Consider the following 20,638-nt stretch of genomic DNA (forward strand, 5'->3'; position numbering starts at 1 on the left):
TTTAAGACACAGAATCTCTGCCGCTTCTTAAGTATCCTTAAACCCTGCAATTATCCTGGAAAACGAAAGATTGCACTTTGAGTCCTGGAGTATTTTGATTTATCTTGGAAAAGTTGACACAATATATTTTTGATTGAAAACTGCTTAAGGTTTAGCAGTCTAGAATATAAATTTTTTGATTTAACACCTAACCAGCTTGAGCTATCCTTAAAAATTCATAAGAAAACGAAATTAAAGCCCGAAAGTTTTTCAACGAATTATTCCGGAAACTTCTGGAATAAATGTTTAAATCTAAATTCTTGATTGCAGTAGAAATCCTGAAGATATAAATCGTCTCTCCATACTCTCGCATAATTGTGTATTTACATCCGAACGCGCAATAGTTTGTTCTTAATTTTGTTTACTTTAAACATTATTCTACCTGCAAGAGGATCGACGAGTGTTAAAGAAGAAAGTTTAGATTGCGTTACAGCAATGCTGTAATCTGCGATGAGCTGTGAAATGAAAGCTGCAGAATGGGGAGATCGCTTCTCGTACCCGGAGGGCAATTAATGGAAGGTCGAAGCTGTTGGGGAAAAAATTTAGAAAAGAAAAAAAAAAAATAATAATAACAATAATAATAATAGTATAAAAATGGTATGAAACACGTGAGCTAGAATATACACTTAAAAATATACGAAATATCATCCACTATAGTCTATTCTTTTCATTATTTTTCGCTTTGTCAATTTTTTTCTTTTCGCCGTTTGTTTCCATGATAATTTGCGAACGTCTCAACTTGGCTCACGTTGTGCGGTAGGTGAAATGAGCAGCCCCGTATCTACGCTTCGGAACGAATATGGTAACATTCTGACCAGGTCAATGCGTACCACTTTTATATTTCAACCGGTTGACTTACTTTCTGATTCATTCCGCGAGAGTCAATCCCCGCGCCTTTTTTAAATCTTATTACACGCATGCCTCGCACACATTCTGGCTTACGGATGATTCTGCGTTGCCTGTTCGATTTTACAACTATTAGACGCTCAAGTTTCCGTAATAGAGTACCAAACTTGGAATGTATAGTTCGATTTATGAAATACCTCGATAGTGTGATTTTACGATCAGGTTTTACGCGATAAAATAAACTGATTTATTTCAAAGTCATTTTACGTATGAATGCTGTTCAAACTTCTCTTTGTGCAAAATCCATTTTCTTATCCCGTTGACTTTTCCTGATGGTGTTAATTACACTTTCGCAAAGTTTAACACAAAACTGTAAGAAAAAGATATCCGAAATTATCGATGCGTCCAATTCTTGAGCGGTGAACGAATACAGTTACTCGATGAAACTTTTTCAAACTTTCTTCTGCCCGTTACTATCAGAGGTTCTTTTTCTCTGTTTTCATTTCTTCTCGCCTAGATGTTTTAATGGAAAAGTGAATAGCTCGTTGTCAGTTATACTTAAGTCTTGATCGAACGAATGAATTCCGGAGCCAAAGGCAAGCGAAATCTCGCACTATTATATCAACCCTTTTATTACTCTCCACAGAAACGTCGAACCTACATGTTAGAAAAGAAAGAGCCTCCATTCTCATTTACTGATCACACCGTTGATTTTATTTATATACGTCACAAGTTTTTCAAAAAGAGCGCTATTCATAAGTTACAAATAGTCAATAAGGACTTTCGCATAATTTGGATCACAGAAACGTGGCATAAATTAACAGTGAAAATTATTGCAGTTCAAGCGAGACGTGCAAATTTAAGCGGTGACGAACGTTGAGCAATCTCACGTTGCTTTGCTGCAAGATTGCACGCAGAACCGATGGGATTACAAAGATAAGCGCATTTCGCGTTGCGCGTTTTACGAGTAGCGCAATTCCGTAACCCCTGTATTTTTCGCATTTCAGGCTGCAGGTGCTGCGTGCTTCTTACCTTCTCATCTCGCGTCCGCACGTTTAGGAACGAGAGCGCAATGATACGCGAGAAAAAACTTTGAGGCCCTACAATGCGAGTGAACGGGGATGAGGACGCAGATAACGTTTATCAAGAAATGGGTGAGTCTTGTATCTCCATTTGCGAGAAGCTTTAAACACCGAGTTTCTCTCCACGTTTTTCATAAATTATAAACCACAATGGTGCGGGGTCGAAATTCCGAATTTGAAAAGTTCCGAAAGCGACAAATTCCGATGTTTTTGATCGTGAAATTTGAGCAGAGAAATCAAATTCTTGTGAAACTTTAATGTTTCGAATGGTCCGAAACCCGACGATGAAAGTTTCGAAAGTGCGAAAATTAAAGCATGAAAAAATCTGAAACTCGTTGAGTAAGCCACACTGCGTGAGTATATTTTAATTTTTGGAATCTTGCTCTGTCGAAACTTTATTTTTCAGAATTCAGCTCTATCGAAACTTTGCTTTATCGTCACTTGAATTTTCGGAATCTTGCTTTCGGAACTTTGAGCCGTCGGCTTTCCGACCATTCGAAACTTTGTTGTTTCATAAAAGTTTGATTTCTTTACTTCAAGTATCGCCACCAAATAATTCGGAATCAGATGCTTTGAGAACTTTTCAAATTCAGAACTTCAACCCAGCCACAATTTCACAATTTCTTCAACTAAATTTTCGTTCAAAATTATTCAGAAATATATTCTCTCTCCATAAAACATAATATACTTTTCTCCAAAGTTGGAGACCACAGGAATAAATTTAAGTTCTCCATAAACGAGTAACTTTGATTTTTACGGTTAGTGTAGAAAATCGGAATTTTTTGGAAAGTAATCTGTCATTTATTCCTCGAATTTGTCGAAGGGAACTCGTACGCTCGTATTTTTGCGCTGATTACAGCTTCTCATTCCTTCGGCGACGGCTAAACTATCAGTTTTATTCGTCGATAGGTATGTTACGAGTATCAAGTAGCTGTATGGGTATACCTGACTACATGGTGACGATTATGTAAGCCATTCAAGGCAGCACGATGACGTTACGAAGGTGTGCCAAGCTCATCCTGTTCTTTCATTAATATTGATTGCCGTTTACACTGTACATATTCACTGACCGATTCCTGTCTTCGATATATATATATATATATATATATAAAATTTTGATGCCGTCACTCTAATGACAAAAATACATTCGAAATATTTTACTCATTGGGTCGTAGCAATATATAAATGCCTGCGGAGATGTACGAATTTTCTTGAATTCAACTGCAATCCATGATTAAAACAATAAAAACAGATAAGAAAAAGATAAGATGACAGTGCAGGCACAATGTTTCTTGACACGTATTTTTCAATGCAAAATACGGAATACCTTTCGAGGCAATAATTTAAATCGAGTGAAAAACCTACTCGCTGCAGTACTTGTTCTTTTTCTTTTAATCAGTTGCGTTCGAATCGAAAAATTGATACAACATTTTTTGTCGAATGGATTATTCTTCAATGTATAGACGATTTAAACAGGAAATATAGCAAAAAACCAATTTACATCACTTTCTATTGCATGAATATTATTATGTAAAACATATTCGTTATAATAATGATACTACAAAAGTAACATCGTATTAAATATAAATATGTGAAAATTTGAAAACAAAATCTACCAAATCTCAAGTGTACAAAATACGGTAGACATCGAGTGACGAACGTGTTTTTCACTCTTTTGAAAATTAGAAAACAACAGTTCGAAAATGACGGTTGGAAATTTTTGATCCCCGATTCTTCATGTAGTCTGAACAATACATTAAGATGTAAACGAAATTTTGTTTTCTTCCAAAGAAAACTCAGTGATTACATTTGATTCATGTGAAATTGATAACTTTGTGACGTTAAAATTGTTTTGTTGCATAACCAAGTTCTTGAGAAAAATACACCATTCACTCGTGTCGCACAAAAATTTTTTGCAAATAAAAAGTCTGAGAAAAGTTTTCAACTGCAACTTCAACCCAATCACAATAAGTGGATAATAATTTGTTGAAAAGCTAAAAAATGTCAGTCACCATTGTGCGGAGAAAAATTCTTGAAATTCAGCAAAACAAAGTCTTTGGAATGAACAGCTGCAGGATTTTTGCGGAAGAGTGAAAAATATGAAATCGAAACGGGAGATACGTCAAATGTTGTTATTCACACGTCTAGAGATATTTTTCACAGTTTCAGTGATTCTATGCATATTTTTCACACATGCAATTACGCGGAAAGTAACCGACTGCAGGTGGATATTGCAGAATTGCGTTAATTAGTTATGGAACATTGGCTTTATTGATATAATTGGACGATACGCGGCATGCGCCGTTCAAGAATGACAATAATTATTGACCGACGCCCATATCGTTGGAATTATAAGCGATGACGCCCACCGTTTCGACGAGACGCGCGGTTTGGTTCTAAAAATACAATCTTGATAGCCTTATTCGTGGTGTTTAATAATAATCGTTACAACCGAATGTGAAAATGTTGAATGTTAATTATTCTCAGGACGAGAGGCTTATTGTTGCACCTGTGAGAAAAACGGAGTGCCAAAAGCAACTAAATCTTATCATCGGTATATAATGAACCTGTTAAAAAGTTGGCAAATAAATTTCATTAAATTTAAATAAACATGTCGATATTTCTTTGAATTTTTTTAACCCAATACAAATTCGCGAGTATAAAAAAAAGGAAATTTTCTTGTAGGTTAAGGCACTGGAAATAAAATTTAACCGCCTGTTTAGCACTCTATTTTGCCACCTGACGTAAAATAATCTTACGAAATTTATCGAACCAGTTTTTTTGTTAAGAAAAAAGTGGATTTTACACTTCCTCTGCAAGTACAAACTACGTACGTATGTGTACCTTTTTTAAGTATCCGCCGGAAAGAATCGGTCGCGTTGCGTTGCGATGAAAAATTCGATTCGAAATGCTTCTAGGTGGCCGAGAGGCACGGGGTGAGAAGAGGGTCATGTTTCTCACCGTCACTGGAGAACTAGAATGCGTTACGCAACACTCCTTTCGATCTTTAATCTTTAGCCTTTACGCCAGTCTCCTCGGCGTATCACGTATATGGAGCATTCTGCGCCAACTCGTCTCAATCTCCAACCCTGGCCGTTTCGGATAAAAATATAGAGGGGTTAAAATATAAAAGTAGAGGGTTAAAGCGAATGGACAATTCAATTGCCGCTATTTGTTATATAGAATTATTCTCACATTGCGAGGAAAGTCACTAATTTTGAAAGAAAAAACTCAATTTCTGAAATGTCATGTTCAAAACATCTCAAATTCGTCTAAAAAGTGTTTCTTTAATCAGATAAACGCATTTTGAGTGAATATTTTCATTTTAAAATGAACGGGTTAATTAATTAATATTTTCTCTCGATCGATGCCATAAAAATTTCTCGACTTCGTTCCTAGATTATAACCTTAATTTTGGAGTAATTTTCAAAAATTTCATTCATTTCATCGATTTTGAGAAAGTTCACTCAGGAAACAATTAATACTCCTTATTGTTGAAAGAAATTATCGATATACGGCTTTTTTTCACGTACGTAACTACATCCGATTTCTTTCCTCTTTTTTCACGACCGACGTTTGATTAAATTTTCATACGTCAAATTAATTTCATCCGCTGATCCCCTCGACAATGACCAGGCACATGGATGACCTGGATTGAACACGATCCCAAAATTGAGCAATTAATTATTTGGGTGGAAAATATATGAGAATTGTCGTAAATATTACATCTCCAGATTTGATATACGCTCCTATATCATGGATATAAAATTATATAGGCATATATGAAATATTTCTCTCTGCTTTTTACATTACGCACTTTATGTTCGCCCGAGAAAAACTCCGTTTCAAGTTGCTTATTATACCGATAAGACCGCACCGTTAACTGGGTATATTTACGTACATAAATAAATGCGCAGCGTCAAGTCATGCGAAACAATTTAACGATATGTATTATACATACGAGTATATAATGTATGTAATATTGTAATATGTATGAATAACGAACGCGAAGAGCTGAACCTGGATAAGAGTTTTTTGAAAAAATAGCGCTTCTTGAAGAAATTCTTTGCGTCATGTGAAAGAAAAAAAAAAATTATTCAAAGTTAAAAATCCCGGATGGGTAAATTTACCAACATCTTTATAATAAACAATAGTTTTACGCAGAAAAATTTCATGAAACATCGTTCATAGAGTTTTTCTCTCTCTACAATATCACTGATAAAATGCTTCTCCGGGAAAGTAAACAAAATGTACACAATAGTTGCGTTAATGCTTCTTTCCCACTTATCATTATAGAATTGTTATGTCAAATTTTCACAGTAATATTCTCCATTATTCACAGATCAGAATTGTTTCACGCTGTTTGAACACGTCCAAAAACAAACATCAAACAATGAACTGTTTACTACAATTATCGTATCTAACGACATTGTTTTTTTAATAATAAATAAAGGTACGGTAAATTCGTTTCAATTGCGTAATTCACCTTGTTTTATGGGCTCGTGCACGGCGTAGACAATTATCCGTAACGGTGTAACTAAAAATAATCACAACAGGCATTCTTTGTTACGCTGCAGTATAACAAATGCAGCGTTATAGGACGAACATTGTGCATAGGCTGTGTGACAGACAATAGAGGCGAGTTTAGAGATAGAGCAGATGTTCGAAACGATTTTGTTACAAGGTGTGCGAGCAGCTTGTCAAGCTAAATTTTCATCTAGATGACAGATTATCTAGAATCTATTGATCGCGTGCGAGCAGCTGGTGTTCCGTTCTGACAGTAGCAATAGGACGGTCATAGTGAAAACATGTGGGCTAAATGATACAGCCGTAACAGACATTTGTCGTCTTTATTTTGTACGTAAATATTAGTTTTTCGTGCAGGAAGAAAACTGATAAAGTAATTACGAAAACCGAGACAGATAACGCCAAGTTTCGCAACGTCGTTTTAACGGCTCGGCGTTCGTGTGATTCGGTAATAATCTTTTTTTTTTTTAATTTGCTACACTGCTGTACAAATTTTACTTAATAAATTTGTAAAAAAATAAAAATAAAATAAAACAAACAGCTTTGACGTCATAATTTAGACAAGCAGAAGAAATTGGTCAACGATTGTGATATGAATTGGGATTTTTTCAAATGTATTCGAGGGAAATCGTACACATTTAGCTGAATTATCGAAACTGAAAATATATGCAGAATAACTTGTAAAAATTCAGAAATCAGAAAAATATATCATAATTAAACTTTAGCGTGATAATTTTTCAATTGCATCAACAGTTCTTTTATTCACGCAAATTTCAATCTTTCCAGAGAGAGATTTGTTTGCGAATTAAAGAGAGTAAAGTACATTAATATTAGATTGAGGAATCAGGTCGAGATAATATGTGTTTCTTTCTCGTTAAACGCTGAGACGTTACGCGTAATATAACCCGTGAACGTATACATAGTATCGATGTGCGTTATGTAACGACAATGTGTTAATACCCACATTGCACATGTGACATGTCGGTATATCCCGGCACAAGCCGCGTCGATCGCATAGTCAATTCGATCGGTGAACGCAGTAAAAGTTGGCGTTGCGTTGCGCACGGAAATGAAGAATTATAACGAAATTTGACTCTACGTATTGTCTGTAGAGAAAAGTGGGCTTGAATTTGGTTTAAATAATAATCTATTGCGGAACGAGGTGAAAGAGAGAGAAGAAAAAAGAAAATAAAAGATAAAAACACAGAGTGTCGAAATAAATGTAATAAAAAAAAGCTACGGTGTACAATTTTTACACCGTTGATAAATTGAAAAAATAATGATTGAATAAATCGTCCAAGGAACTAAAATTTGGCTGATTATTGGCGTGAGAAATAAACGAGTGAAAATAATGTTACGGATAAATACCGTGGAAATTCCAAAGACAAGAGTAGATGAATGAAATTTAATTAATTTTCAAAAATCTTCCGTGCCACAAGAAACGAGCAAAAGTACCGACTGCAGACGAGTGAAAAAACATGCTTACTGTTTAAACGGCTAATGAAAAATATATAATACCGTGTGAGTTAAACGCTGCAGCGAGGGCAGCTGATCAAACACGAGGGAATACGAACGATTCTTATTCATCATTGTAGTAAACATGGCTGCAGATGATGATAACGAGTCCGTAAGACGAGGAAGATCGCGCGGGGCGTTGTGTCGTAATAATACACGTATTTTTTCATCCTCATTGTTATTTTTATTTATTTCAATCAATTCAATTGAATAATAAATTGGGGAAAAGGGGGAGATCGCAGAAGGGAGTCACAATCGCGATGTCAACGCCGGACACGATGGACACTATAGACGAGGCTGAGCAGGCATGGCGTGAGTACCGAAATTGCATACGTACGTACATGCACGTTTGATCGCGGGTTCTTCGTTGCGGATACGCATTTTTATTTTTATTTATTTATTTTTTTTATCATTCGACGAACGGAAGAGGAGTTGAAAAAAAAAAAAAAAAATACCTCGTTGAACGATTATTACAACGCACGTATTTGGCTGAAAATTTTTTTCCTACTATTTCTATTTCTTCGCCGAGTTTTCTCGTGCGTGTCGATTTCTTTTCATCAACTATTATGTGGGCGTAGCGTATGTAAGCAGGGAGAAATTTTGTGGCTTCGTTGTGTGTGGACTGTTTTACAAAAGCGAACGGAACAGCGGGCAAAGTTACGAGGCGATCGTTATCTCGCACGCGAAAGAATCGTTTTTTAAATATGTGAATATGGATATTCCGTATGCGTAGAGTTCTTTTGAGAATTATTCTACCATTGTTATATTTCACGAAGGTACCGAAGGTGAACGGTCCCCCTCTGGTAAATGAAAACGTAACCTAAAGCTAGTCCATTTCTATGAAATTTCTAACCGAATGAAACGAGGGGGAATTTATAAGTTGGAGGTAAAAATTAATTCGTCAATTTAATCCAACGCGTTGCCTATTTTTTATTTATTTTTTTTTTTATTTTGATACTATTATTTTTAACGCAATTAAAAATTTCAGCCTGTTTGAGGGGGTGCCCTGGTAGATTTCAACGTTGTCGTACGTATTACCAAATATCGAAATCCCAGTATCTCAAACGCGAATAAGGGCTCTACAGCCCTATTCTATACCCAATTCTGATCAAGAAGACTCCAACACATTTTCTTTTGACAGAGAAATAAAGAAATGGCATGAATTCTGCGAATTTACTATTGCGATTACGGAAAATCCCTGCCACATCTTTATTTCTATGTATACGTTTATTTTATAAAATAAAAATTCATTGGCTTGTTTTTATTCTGAATTGTGTACAGAGTTAGGCTGTTAAATCTTTTTCGCGTTTCAGATACGTGGAATTCGATATTTGAAGATGTATAACTTAAGCGGTCGCGAAAAATTTAGGGAACAACGGCTGTCCTATCATTGCGTTGTTTACTGCCATTCACATTCGGCCTTACAATTAGATACAATGGATCTTGAAAACAATTCCATCTGCGATTTCCCACGAAGCTGAAGATGACGATGCTGATAAGAAACGTTCGGGAATCGTAAGAATAACGGGGGCTACGGACGTTACACTGAGAAACCGATTAATTGTTATGCTGAGGGTTTTTTTATTGTCGTTTTTACTCCTTCTTTCCGACCGTGTACTGCCTATGTTCCAATGTTTTTTCTTCCTTGTTATTCTGCTGTTGACCGTTTTTTCCGGTTAACATAATCCGAGGCAGTAACATGCCTTCGACGATTTACCCGGAATGTAGATAAATAAATTCAGCTCGAGTATAACGTCGAATTCTTGTCAATTCGTACGGTTCACTTCGTTTCATTCCTTCGATTGAGAAGGTCTTTGACATTCCAACAATGAGCGAATGCTTGTGAAAATGAGGAATAAATTCACAAAGCTCTGATCGAACTTGATCAAAGAGCATTGATTTAATACTGACCGATAGCCAATTACGTCGATTAAAATTGTCAAGTTTCGTAGGATGGAGAGAAAAATGGGTTTTCAATAGGTGAAAAGCTCTCATTGAGCTTTGTCGAAGCATCGCAGAATTGCTGTATAAACGGTATAAATCCAAAGCTTGTAATTTTCGATAAAATTGGAGGATCAAAGTTGTTTTAAAATACCGTCACTCTTCGGACAACCGACCGAGTGACATTAATTATCCGTAATATTTGACATTTCCACAGACGAGATGCTAGAATGTGAGACTGGCTCGCTGATAGGCAGAGTGGCTGATCTCGAAAGACAATCGCTGGCACAACGCGACGAGATCGTATGTCTAAGGGCAACATTGGCGGATGCTTTACGAAGAATCGCCCAACTCGAGGGTAGAGAGAGAAGAGAAGATGACAGAATCGAGCGAAGGCTGGAACGCGGCTTGTCGTCGCCGATTAGAAACGGTCACGTGCCGCAAAGAAGTGAGTCCACCATTGTACGATACGTTCTGTTTTCTACTTATCTGAGAATTTTGAAACCTGCGAAAGCTTGAAAGCTTCACTTCCCGATAAGTGATAACGACGAACGAAAGAGGGAACGTACGTTATACGGAGAATATTTACTTCCAGATAGCCAGGCTACCGGCTCTCAGAAAGACCTTCGGCTAAGGCAATCTAGTGTCGCATCCTACAGGCATTCGAGTGGCTCCAGTCAGGATGTTAGGGACGCTGCCGCTAGTCCTCGAAGACCAGTTAGCTATACCCCTCCTTCGCAGCTCCCTCAAAGGTACAATTAAATCCCGATCTCCTTAAGGACCGATCACAATTATAATTTGGGCAGGGAGGGAAAACCGTTTCAACGATCGTCAGCAACGTTGTTTACACGGACATCTAATTTGTATCCGCTACGGAGACAGCTATTTCCAAAATAATGTTCAGCCAATATCTGGAAATCGCTATTGAGAACAAAGTAACATTTAAAATATTTGAAGCAGATCAAAAACACTAGAGCTCAACGGTGTGATTGTAAACCCTTTCATCGAATCGTTGTTACCTCGTCTTACTTGAATTTGCTCTGAATCATTACTATTATATGTACAGTAGAGTGTCCCAAAAAAACCGACTATTTTTTTTTTTTCAAAGAACATTGAAAAATCGTCAGAGTATCTCTAGAAAATGACCCTGTGAAAATATAAGCTCTTAATATTAATATTTAGAGGTGGCGATTTGTAATTTTCTATTTCCCATTTAAATAACATGGGAAAATTTTTTTTTGAACTTTGGAATTTTGTGATGGGATAACAAGCTACTTCATAAGTATGACAAAATCAGGTCTTATAGGAAATTTGATGCTCTACAAAAAAGGTCTGATTGACATTTTGCGTAAATCCAGCCGTTTCAAAAATATCGAGCCTCAAACTTCGGACTGTTTAAAATTATGCTTTTTTTTTCGTAAATACAACAAAAATTAATTTATATGTATTATAAACCCAGAATTATCAACTTTTTCAATGTTCTTTGAAAAAAAAAAAATAGTCGGTTTTTTTGGGACACTCTAATGTACAGTGGGCGTGGTTTTTTTTTCTGTTTAGTTCTGTTCACCTTTATTGGCGGAAATGGCCAACTTTTGACGAACAGTGAAAATTTCATTTTCATTAACGTTAATAAAGTTGTCGAAAATATTTCAGTTCATTTCATGAGCCGTTATTAGCGTAACAGTGCATTTTTCAGTCACCCCTTGTCAAAGTTTCTTTGGCAAAATTTGGAAATGAATTCTTCAGACGATCTCTTTGCTCGCCGGAGTGAACCGAGGTTACTTAATTAAGCAGTCTTCGAATTCTTTCTTGCAAGCTATTTTCACATTCAATGTTATTACTTCTATCCTGCGTTATATATTTTGGCGCAAGGCAAGTTGATCCTCAATATGGGTGCACTCGGAGAAATTTTTCAATTCCGTTTACCGCTCAGTCCTTAACTATTTTCATTTTTAACACAATCAAAAAATCTAGTTCTTGGTACAAAATGCAAATTAGTTTTCTAGCTGTTACCGGAAAGTCTAGTATCCGTTGCTATTCTTTCTCATTACGATCAACTCCAACAATATTCAAACAGTTTTTTTTAACGGTACCTGTTTTACTCAATTTTTCTAGTTACTGTAACAAATGAAATTTTTCCCAGTGTGGCGTCTTTGACACAATCTTTGAGAAAAATCTTAGCAAGACGGAAGCCGGAGTTCCTTTCCATTTCGTAAAAATTCAACATATTTCGTAGTCATCCATAATCACGAGGACGAAATGATCCCGATAAAAGAAAAATAAAAAAGAAAGAAAAATGAAAGCACCGACTGCCACCGATGAGAATCCTTGTTCTAAATTTTTGAAGCTTCATTTCGGTCCGAGGCTTTGCTTTTCGCCAAAACGTCGTGTCACAAAATGAAAAAAAAATCTGCCTTATACCATTGCGTTTATGTTTGTTCTATTGCAGAAGATCTGTACATTATCAGTCAACGGGTTCGCTCCACTCGGACAGTCCAAGCAGTAGCAGCGTTTCACCTGTGCCTTCGCCAAGTCCGAGAGCGACGCCGTTGCCTGTTGCAAGGTTAGCAGATTGCGGATATAATTTCGCTCGTCTTGCTCGTTGGATTTCCAAGTGCAATGCCTTGCGCGTTTCATGTTAAATATTTGTGTAATAATATCCACGATGCAAGAACAAGTTTCGATTCGATATTCGAAATTACACGTATCTAATGCTAACAGAAGCACGCATATTACATTTCTGTTGCTCAATGTTGCGTCGTAGCTTGTTTCCAACTACATATACTGAAATGGGAATTTGTGAAACGTGTGTTCTGGTAGACGAAAAATAAAAATAGGAAAGATAATAATCGTGAGACAGAGAGTGAAGAAGTTCAGAATTCTAATCATTCGACTCGATCAACTCCGATCATTGAAACTTGATTTAATGGTTGACAAGTTTTTGCTCGTACACTATTTTTACCAGATCACAAGTTCGGTAAATCCCTGATCATCATACAGCATGAATAGTAAGAAATATGTGTATTTGAAGATCACCAACGACAAAAACAAACGGACCGCCACAGAGTAGCCTTCGACGAGCTAAAAGGTGGTCTTCGACAGGGGATTTTACGCATTCGCCACAATCGCCGGCCGGGGTCGCGGCGCAACTCGGTGGTTCCAGGTAACTTAGTGAACACAGTAACAAGTGGAAAAAATGTATACATAACATAAGAGAAGAGTGCTTGTCCTAGAACACGGTTTAACCTGCAGCTTAACCTTTTTGTTGTTATTTTACTTGACGTTGGGTTTGTGAGTTTTTTTTTTTTTATCTACGTGTGTTACTGCTCTTTTCAAACGTACACACATAGAAAATGCAGTATATGTACATAAGCGTGTACATTGAAAGCATACTTATTGCCTTTCAAATAAGTAACAACATTTTTTGAAGGATCCCCAATGTCGGTTTACGAACTTTGAGCTGCGCGTTGTTATTATAACGGCAGCTAATTCTTTTCTAGTACAAATATACGGTGAAAGTGCGATTGTGATTAGCATCGTAATATGTACGTGTTATACTTTCGCTCCCTGAGGTACCCAAAAATTTTCTGTAATCTTGTCAAAATATCAAGACCGCTGATACAGTGTCAAGAAAGAAATAGTTTTTGATACAAGCACCAAAATTATTCAAATCAAGCATGGTGTTCCTAATATGGTGTTTCTGACCTTCTTCAAAGAATAGAACGTGGTTAAAAAAACAATAAAATTAATTGCTTCGTATCAAAGACGTTACAGCGTATCTCCGAAGTTCGATGAAACACCCGAGCGATGACCGAATTACAAAAGATGTTGTCACTTATAGTTTGTACGACTCACGCTTGCTAAATATGTAACAGATAAGTATAATTAAAGGTATTTGAAGCAAAACTACTCACCCATTTTGCTGTGTTTTTTTTTAGTACTTGTTGTTTGGTGCACCGCATGGTTTTTGTTCGCATTTTGATCTTATAGATTATCAACATCGACCAAGTCACTATTCAATCTCTTCAAGCCTTCCGTGTTGAGCAACGTCAAACATGGGTAATGTCTGAAAATAATAAACTATATTAGTTATAGACCTGTAACAATTCTACCTATTAACATTCTTCAAAAATCGCCACATCACTTTTCCGATACATTTTTTCGTCATAATTATACAATCTTCAAAGACAATCTTATTTCTAGACGTATAAAAAAGAGGTTCAAAGATGATAACAAGATAAATTATTGTAAACATCAGTCAGCCCTTGTTACACTTACATTTCTACTAAAATCTGAAGAATTCTACGCAAGTTCAATTACGCCTGAGATTGAATTTTCTCTCGAAACTTGAAATGAAAACAATGAAAAAAATGTACTGAACATTCGACCATCAATGTCACCAGAGGTGATTTTCATTTATTTTAAACCGGCGGTAAACGACCTGATAAAAAAGAGCGTGTGACGTAATATCGCGGTTCGGCATATCAAGCTGTATCTCGTTTAAACCAAGGTATGTATACTGTGCTCAACGTGAGTCACTCGACGCAGTATACATACCTCCTCTTAGCAGGAGTTGTGGGCAGGAAGGGAAAGTTTTACAGTCAGCAACGAACAGTATCCAGCAGCGGTTGTGTTGTTTCGCAGTTCGAGAGGTTTTAACAAAATTTATATGTTATAATTAATACAATAACGCATTTCTGCGCCCCAAGTATTACAGAATCGCGTACTTCTTTCGAGTCAAAGAGAGATATATTGTCGCTTGGTTCTTCCATTAACGCAATGCTAGATGTAAATACATAAAAACTAGATACATGTGTGATTCAACTGTCTGCATCTGTGTGTATAAGTAACATTGTTGTTTAGGTAATACAATAGTCACATGTCTTCGAAGTGTAAAAATGCAAACTAGTCTCGATTCACTGCACTATAATCACGCATAATATTGGTTTTGTGAATAGTTGCTGCTTGTTCGATAGTTTCAAGCATAGCGTGAGTGGTGAGGTCTTTTTACAGTGGCAGGTTTTTTCCACAACGAGTGAAAAATGGCGTGAAAATTATTGGATATAATCGATCTTGCAACTTGTATAAACTAATTCATTTCAAACCCTGATATTCTCTTCCACCGGGCTTGTTCATACCCGTCGGTATAACTGCAATCATTCGATCCGTGAATTGTAGCACGAGAGGCATGCAGTACAATGAGGACGAAGGAACGATCACGATGCATCTACGCGGGAGGCCGATACTCCTGTTTCCTCCAACGCCGTTCATGGAGTCCTACGACTTGCACAAGGTCTCCACGCCACCCCAAAGCAAGCTAAAATTGGACTGGGTTTACGGTTATAGAGGAAAGGACTGCAGGAGCAACTTGCACCTGTTGCCGACCGGTGAAATCGTCTATTTCGTAGCGGCGGTCGTGGTCTTGTACAACCCTGAGGAACACAGCCAAAGGCACTACATCGGTCACACCGACGATGTCAAATGGTAACGTGAATTCACTGGACTTGTACATAGTGACATTTCACTGGTATCGATTTTGTCTTATACGATGACCCGACGTGCTTATCCGGAAAAGGAACCTTGTACGTCGCTTTAGTCAAGGGTACAGGAATTTCATGCTCGTGTTTCAAACTCTTTGTGCGATGGCACGTTCGTTCAATTGAATTTTTCTCCATTCCAGCATAGCGATACACCCGAACAAGTTGTTAATAGCGACTGGCCAAGTGGCGGGAACTGACAGAAGAGATGCCCTTGTAAGTAAATCATAATAATTCGTCAATTTGGAAAACTTCGTGATTTGATTCAAAACTGTATTGAAGAAGGAATTTTCATGTTTAATACTCCGATGAATTTTGTTTTATCCCGGGTCTTCACAGCCGCATATCAGGATATGGAACTCTGTGAGCTTGACGACGAATCATATCATTGGTACAGGAGAATTTGACGGGGCCATTTGCTGCCTGTCATTTTCAAAAGCAGACGGCGGTAATTTGCTATGCGCTATCGATGAGACGTCGGATCACAACATATCGATTTGGGACTGGCAGAAGGGTGATCGCGGCATGAAACTGACGGAGACAAAGGTACGCGTGACGACGAATTTGCGGACATTATTCCAGATGCGGTGCTGACCTGGTTGATTGTAATTACAGTGTTCCGTTGACACGGTAGTTTGCGCCGAATGGCATCCGTTGGAGCGAAATCAAATAGTGACCTGCGGCAAGAGCCACATTTCGTTCTGGTCCCTCGACAACGGGGGTATGCTCTACAAGAGGATGGGGGTGTTTGAGAATCGGGACAAGCCTAAATACGTTACCTGTGTGGCCTTTAATCAAAATGGCGATGTCCTGACCGGAGATAGTAACGGAAACATCATCGTGTGGGCGAGAGGTAATTACTTTGGCCTTCGCTCTTGCCTAACGTGCCCAACGATCCACCTCGAACCGCTCCGAGCTGTGTAATTTAATTATGTCGCGTATCTCTCTTTCGACATCGTTACCTTCGATAACCAAAAATTTCGTTTTCAGGAACAAACACCATTTCTAGGCTGGTGAGAAATCTACACGACGGATCTATATTCTCGATGTGCGTATTAAAAGACGGAACCGTTGTCACCGGAGGTGGAAAAGACGGGAGGATATTGCATTACGACGCGTCTTTGAGTCTGACCGGAGAAGAGGCTCAGGTGAGCTGGAGGATACTTTTAAACTCTTCCACGCAGGCTCCGTAAGGGTGTAACTAACGAATGGAAATCCTTGTAACTGATCGATGAATTCTAGATCGAAGGCCACTTTGGTGGGATAAGAACAGTTTCGGAAGGACGTGGGTCTCAATTGCTGGTTGGCACCACACGCAACTGTATCTTGGTTGGCGATTTGGAAATGGGTTTCAATCCAGCGGTCTTGGGACACACTGATGAGGTTTGGGGACTGGCTGCTCATCCCACCTTGCCACAATTTGCGACCGCCGGTCATGACCGGCTATTACAAATGTGGGACAGTCTGAGCCACTCCGTTGTGTGGAGCAAGGACATCGGGGTACGTGACTTGTCACTATTTCAACAATTGTGCAAATATTCTCCCGAACGGAACTCCAACTTGCAATTCTTTAAATGTTCATTTCTTGTAGCACAGCATGGAACCAATCTAATCACACAAGTTATCAGCTACTCGTAGATAACATTTCGCACCTAATTAGTTGTCCTGATCCTGATAAAATAACGTACCCTAAAGTGGTTAGGACTAATCATTACCGTATCTGCGGTTACTAAACACCGCACAATTTTGCTTATCAGAGTTTTCGCGACGGAGAAAACATTTTTAATAAAAAATACTATGATTTCTATCCAGGAACAAGCACAGAGCGTGTGTTTCTCGCCAGACGGTACGGTGATGATCGTTGGTTGCACTTCTGGTAAATGTCTCGCAATCGATAGCGAAACAAGAGAATTATATACTCATCATTCCGACGGTTCTGAACCATTGCAAGTAAGGAAATACTATCGAAGGTTATTAAATAATTAACGAACATACAATGGGAATAAAAATCCACGAGCTTTTTTTAAACACCTAAAATATATTGAATGCGTTATGATTATAATTCACGACAATTTACGATCGACGGAGAGTATAAGACGGGATTTTAAACCTCGGCAAAAGTAATTGCAAGTTTTCTACTTCTTAGGTTGTGAGATTTTCGCCCGATGGATCGTCACTCGCGATCGGATCTAGAGACAACAGCATTTACATATATCAAGTGAACGATGATGCCACAAAGTACAGCCGCGTTGGAAGATGCATGGTGAGTTTTACAATTAATACAACGAGTAAATGTAATTCTTATAATTTTTAATCGTCTACATACATAGGTATGTATGTGTATAAAAATAGACCGAATCGGAAAGTGATTTACTTTTCGGTCAACTGTGAATGCATCTAACACTTGACAAAACATACTTTGAATTTCAAGCAAAAGAGGACTCGAGGAATTAGAGTAAGAGCGATGGTTCAGTACTAAGCAATTCATAGAGGGATCCAGTTTTCGATTGCTATTTGAAACTGATTATTCCGGTCAAAATTTGAAGCAAAGAAGAGCTGAAGAAAAAAAAATTCAACCATTTATCTTATTCCCAAAATCGGAATTACCAGTTACAACTACCAATCAATTATTACACCCAAAAAATCGCTTCCACCGCAGTGAAATCACTAATTTGTAGCGGTAGACGGCACAATTATGAGACAGTAGCAATTGTTCGCATCGCAATTCAAGTTTGAACACCATCTCGTAACATCAATTTGCTACCTTCAATTACAGGGACACTCGAGTTTCATCACCCATCTCGATTGGTCGGTTGATAGTCAGTACTTGAGGAGTAACAGCGGGGATTACGAGTTGTTGTACTGTGAGTATGAAAATCAAACGACGTGACCGTGAATCGATCGTTTGTTTAATGGGCGGTCGATTGCCAAGCTAACGCAAATATCAACAATTATCAGGGAATCCGGGTATTTGTCGGCAAATACCAAAATCGTCGGTGTTACGAGACGTCGATTGGGCGACGCACAGCTGCATCATTAGCTTCGAAACGATCGGCGTTTGGCCGGAAAGTGCGGACGGTACGGATATCAACAACTGCGCAAGAAGCGGGGATGGAAAATTGCTGGCAACCGGAGACGACTTTGGAAAAGTGAAACTTTTCTCTTATCCGGCCTGCCAACCAAAGGTGAGCAAATTTTCGTGACACTTTAACGTTAGAATCATGTCGCGATTTTGTTTCACGCAGGCATTATGTGGGTGTAAAATTACAGATCGATCAAAAGGCGACGATTGTATGGAAGAAATAATGGTAATGATTTTTATCGATTTGCTTTCAGTCTTTGTTCCACGTTTATGCCGGCCACTCGAGTCACGTGACAAACGTTTCATTTCTGCAAGATGACACGAGACTGGTTTCAACCGGTGGTAATGACACCAGCGTTTTGCAATGGATCGTGTCCTAATCGTCGTATCTTCGTAGTCATCGGTAGAGCGAAGATCAATTCTTTGAGCAATCTGAGCTAAGACGATGAAGCAGAAAGAAAGAGCAAAAAAAGAAGCAAAGGGCATCGGATTATTTAAGCTTAACAATGATGTGTACCTGTAGCTCGTAAAAGTGGTTTTATATAGCGGCACGTGTCAAATTAGGCTATTGCCCGTTATACCTTTGTATAAGCACGTTTGGTATTTAGGAAATCATTTCAATTTCAGCTAGGCTAGATCGAATAAAAATGAATGACTAAAAGGTGTAGATATTATTCATGGATACACGGTCTGTTTCAATTTTACGCTAAACGAACTCTGAAACATTTGCACGCTGAATATATTAATTTTTCTAAATGTTTTTTTAACACTGTAACCACTGCAATGTTTTCAGATAGAATACACGAATCATTTTGTACATCTGAAGCCTTTTCTTGACGCATATTATATGATTAAAAAAAAAAAAAAAAAGAAACAAAACAAGCAAAGTTACTAATTACATGTAATAATTCTGTATCGAAATGCCGTCCGAAAAAAAAAAATAGCGTGATTTGTGAATGAACGACACTTTGCTATTATCATATTATACATATTAACAATAATATAGTTATTATAACAAAGGTTCTACGTTACGATAAGCCTGACTGATGTCACCAATTACCTAAGCAAAAGTCGTACGAATTCAATTTTCGAACACGAATATATTTCAAAGCAAGATATCAATGATTTCAATATTTAAAGGATATTAGATACGGCCGGTGTTTTAAGCCGGTACGTTTTTCTTTCTTTTTTTAAACAGAGAACAATTCTCTTTAGTTTTTGTGAATAGCGGACACTGCATTGTCCGAAGGAAAAATTTTATTTTTTTACTATAAGAAGATGTTCGATGAAATACGAAATTGAAACCACAATGACGATTGATCAACTCAAATAATTATGCAAAACGTTGCGACGAATGAAAGTTCTTGTTGCGAAGAGGCCTTAAAAAGAGTAGGTAAATGCGTATGTATATAGACGTAGGATGCTATCAAACTTGTTGTATTTTGGTATAAACCTTTTACCAAAGCTGTGACGCAGGATTACATATTTTATTTTACTTTATTTGATTTTTTCTGATAATTTTTTTTCTCTCATATATTCCTCCTCGATACTGTACAATTTACCTAATTATTTATATCGCATCAATCGATCTGTGCATTATATTATTCACGATCAACTAATAAATGGTATTCATTGTGAAACGAATTTTTATTTCAAATAATTTTAATTCCATTTCGGCAGGTGTGGTGGGTACCGAGTAATATTAAGGTAAAAGAAAAAAGAAAAAGAAAATGTTGACAAACGTGTCTGCTTAATCTACGATTACTCGTTCAATTAATCAATAGAAGCTGAGGTTTGATCCTCTGAAAATCGTATACGGTACGTGTGTGCATTTGGTAATGTAACGCAAAAAATTAATCGCTAACGGTTCGCTTTCAATTCGGACAGAACAATTCGGCAAATTAACGCAAACTCGTTTGTAATTAATTCCGATCAACTTATGATACAAAATCTGTGCCGCGTACAAGTATAAAGATCCGAGTACATTGTAAACTTTCAGAAGCTTCAAAAGGTTGCTACGTGGATATCAACGCTGCCTATACTTGAATAACATTTGTAATAATATTGCA

The 20,638-nt window shown here is 37.5% G+C and overlaps 1 protein-coding gene and 1 long non-coding RNA gene across 6 annotated transcripts in view; one reads left to right on the plus strand and one right to left on the minus strand.

Annotated features, from left to right (window-relative positions):
* Positions 1–13,987, minus strand: part of LOC124308176 (uncharacterized) — a 26,542-nt gene extending 12,555 nt beyond the window's left edge. Inside the window, exon 1 of the long non-coding RNA XR_006908941.1 lies at positions 13,865–13,987. This is a non-coding gene — a long non-coding RNA (uncharacterized LOC124308176). The remainder of the gene's footprint in view (positions 1–13,864) is intronic.
* The window catches only part of LOC124308169 (echinoderm microtubule-associated protein-like 2), a 25,746-nt gene extending 5,537 nt beyond the window's left edge, over positions 1–20,209 (plus strand). The window contains exons 1-19 of one of the 5 annotated variants that reach the window (XM_046770599.1): positions 1,897–2,039; positions 8,239–8,321; positions 10,168–10,398; positions 10,546–10,702; positions 12,400–12,513; positions 12,982–13,113; positions 13,941–14,009; positions 15,129–15,434; positions 15,631–15,703; positions 15,827–16,033; positions 16,103–16,340; positions 16,478–16,635; positions 16,730–16,987; positions 17,300–17,437; positions 17,634–17,750; positions 17,919–17,942; positions 18,264–18,351; positions 18,446–18,672; positions 18,824–20,209. In XM_046770599.1, coding sequence (XP_046626555.1) covers positions 8,270–8,321; positions 10,168–10,398; positions 10,546–10,702; positions 12,400–12,513; positions 12,982–13,113; positions 13,941–14,009; positions 15,129–15,434; positions 15,631–15,703; positions 15,827–16,033; positions 16,103–16,340; positions 16,478–16,635; positions 16,730–16,987; positions 17,300–17,437; positions 17,634–17,750; positions 17,919–17,942; positions 18,264–18,351; positions 18,446–18,672; positions 18,824–18,949 — 2,715 coding nt within the window. In that variant the 5' untranslated portion in view covers positions 1,897–2,039; positions 8,239–8,269 and the 3' untranslated portion in view covers positions 18,950–20,209. Of the gene's footprint in view, positions 1–1,892; positions 2,040–6,754; positions 8,322–10,167; positions 10,399–10,545; positions 10,703–12,399; positions 12,514–12,981; positions 13,114–13,940; positions 14,010–15,128; positions 15,435–15,630; positions 15,704–15,826; positions 16,034–16,102; positions 16,341–16,477; positions 16,636–16,729; positions 16,988–17,299; positions 17,438–17,633; positions 17,751–17,918; positions 17,943–18,263; positions 18,352–18,445; positions 18,673–18,823 lie in introns of those variants that run through there. The other 4 variants (XM_046770600.1, XM_046770602.1, XM_046770601.1 and 1 more) reach the window with 4 other exon arrangements.
* Positions 20,210–20,638: the final 429 nt, after the last annotated feature.

This window comes from Neodiprion virginianus, chromosome 6, assembly GCF_021901495.1.
Source record: "Neodiprion virginianus isolate iyNeoVirg1 chromosome 6, iyNeoVirg1.1, whole genome shotgun sequence".
Lineage (NCBI taxonomy): Eukaryota > Metazoa > Arthropoda > Insecta > Hymenoptera > Diprionidae > Neodiprion > Neodiprion virginianus.